General features: G+C 41.4%; 1 protein-coding gene across 1 annotated transcript in view; it reads left to right on the plus strand.

Moving 5' to 3' along the window:
- Positions 1 to 2,069, plus strand: part of LOC104168635 (leucine-rich repeat-containing protein 4C-like) — a 2,422-nt gene extending 353 nt beyond the window's left edge. The window contains 1 exon segment of the mRNA XM_009709291.1: positions 1 to 2,069. This exon segment is cut by the window's left edge and continues 30 nt beyond it. Within this exon segment, the coding sequence (XP_009707593.1) occupies positions 1 to 1,581 (1,581 nt within the window). The 3' untranslated portion in view covers positions 1,582 to 2,069.
- The last annotated feature ends 215 nt before the right edge of the window (positions 2,070 to 2,284 follow it).

Consider the following 2,284-nt stretch of genomic DNA (forward strand, 5'->3'; position numbering starts at 1 on the left):
AGAACAATTGAAATCGGGGCTTTCAATGGTCTGGCCAATCTCAACACTTTGGAACTCTTTGACAATCGTCTGACCACTATCCCAAATGGGGCTTTTGTATACCTGTCAAAACTGAAGGAACTGTGGTTGAGAAACAACCCCATTGAGAGCATCCCTTCTTATGCTTTTAACAGAATCCCTTCTCTCCGGAGGTTGGATTTGGGGGAATTGAAAAGGCTTTCGTACATCTCAGAAGGTGCCTTTGAAGGGCTGTCCAACTTGAGGTATTTGAACCTTGCCATGTGCAATCTTCGAGAGATTCCTAACCTCACCCCCCTTGTAAAACTGGATGAGTTAGATCTTTCTGGGAATCACCTGACTGCCATCCGGCCAGGTTCTTTCCAAGGGTTAATGCATCTTCAGAAATTGTGGATGATACAGTCCCAGATTCAAGTGATAGAAAGGAATGCTTTTGATAACCTTCAGTCACTTGTAGAGATCAATCTGGCACACAACAATTTAACACTACTGCCTCATGACCTGTTCACACCACTCCGCCTAGAAAGGATCCACTTGCATCACAATCCTTGGAACTGCAACTGTGATATCCTTTGGCTCAGCTGGTGGATTAAAGACAAGGCACCCTCCAATACTGCGTGCTGCGCCCGTTGCCACACACCTCCCAGTTTAAAAGGAAGGTACATTGGTGAGCTGGACCTGAATTACTTCACGTGTTATGCTCCAGTCATAGTGGAGCCACCAGCAGACCTCAACGTCACAGAAGGCATGGCTGCAGAGATGAAATGCCGGGCATCAACCTCCCTGACCTCTGTATCTTGGATTACTCCAAATGGATCTGTTATGACACATGGGGCATACAGAGTTCGGATTGCTGTGCTCAGTGATGGCACGTTAAATTTTACAAAGGTAACTGTGCAAGACACGGGTTTGTATACATGCATGGTGAGTAACTCTGTTGGGAATACCACAGCTTCTGCCACACTGAATGTGACTGCCCTGGATAACCCTGGTTACACGTACTTTTCAACGGTCACAGTAGAGACTGTGGAACCTTCTCAGGATGAGGCACAGACCACAGAGCAGGTTGGGCCCACACCAGTTACCAACTGGGAGACCACTAACATGACAACCTCACTCACTCCACAGAGCACAAGATCAACAGAAAAAACCTTCACCATTCCTGTGACGGACGCAAACAACGGGATCCCGGGAATAGATGAGGTTATGAAGACTACCAAAATCATAATTGGTTGTTTTGTGGCTATCACTCTCATGGCTGCTGTGATGCTCGTAATTTTCTACAAAATGAGGAAACAGCATCACCGGCAGAACCATCATGCTCCAACACGGACTGTAGAGATCATTAATGTGGATGATGAGCTTACAGGTGACACACCCCTAGAGAGTCACTTGCCCATGCCAGCAATAGAGCATGAGCACCTAAATCACTATAACTCTTATAAGTCTCCTTTCAACCACACAACAACAGTTAACACAATAAATTCAATACACAGTTCAGTGCATGAACCGTTATTGATCCGAATGAACTCAAAAGACAATGTACAAGAGACTCAAATCTAAAACATTTATGACATTATGGGGTGGGGGTGGGGACAACAAAAGATGGTTTATAAAACAAATGACACAAATGACTGGGCTAAATCTACTGTTTCAAAAAAGTGTCTTTACAAAGAAAAAGAAATTTATTTATTAAAAATTCTATTGTGATCTAAAGCAGACAAAATTATGTGTATTCCTCAGAACCTGTTTTTGCTGCACTTATTTACCCGCCTCGTTCCCTTTTTCCTCCCCAACCTACCCTGATTCCCATTTGCCATATTTTTCATAGGAGATCTTGATTCCCTAAAAGAACTGGTCTAGGAAATTTTGTAAGAATTCTGTTACACTTTGGGAATTTTTATGGTGAATTCTAGTGGTGAGATTCGGTCTATTTTGTCACTTTTTCTCTTTTTTTTCTTTTGTTTTCTCATGCCCTTTTTGAAATTATTCAACAGAGAATGGAATAATAACAGCAACTCTACAAGTGAGAAAAACAAACAAACGAAAGTTTTTTTTCATGTAATGATTTGCTCTGTATTTACCAAAAGCACCTTTCTGTGAAAAAATGGAAGAAAAAGTGGGGAGGGGAAAAAAAAAACAAACCCAAGAAATTAATTTACTTGTGAAAACCTATAAACCCATGATCTTTTAAACAGTTCTAGAACCAGAATTTGTAGTTCAAACACTAAACTAAGATTATAAATAAAATATTGTTTTTTTCTGT

Source organism: Cariama cristata, unplaced genomic scaffold, assembly GCF_000690535.1.
Source record: "Cariama cristata isolate BGI_N322 unplaced genomic scaffold, ASM69053v1 scaffold3201, whole genome shotgun sequence".
Taxonomy (NCBI): Eukaryota; Metazoa; Chordata; class Aves; order Cariamiformes; family Cariamidae; genus Cariama; species Cariama cristata.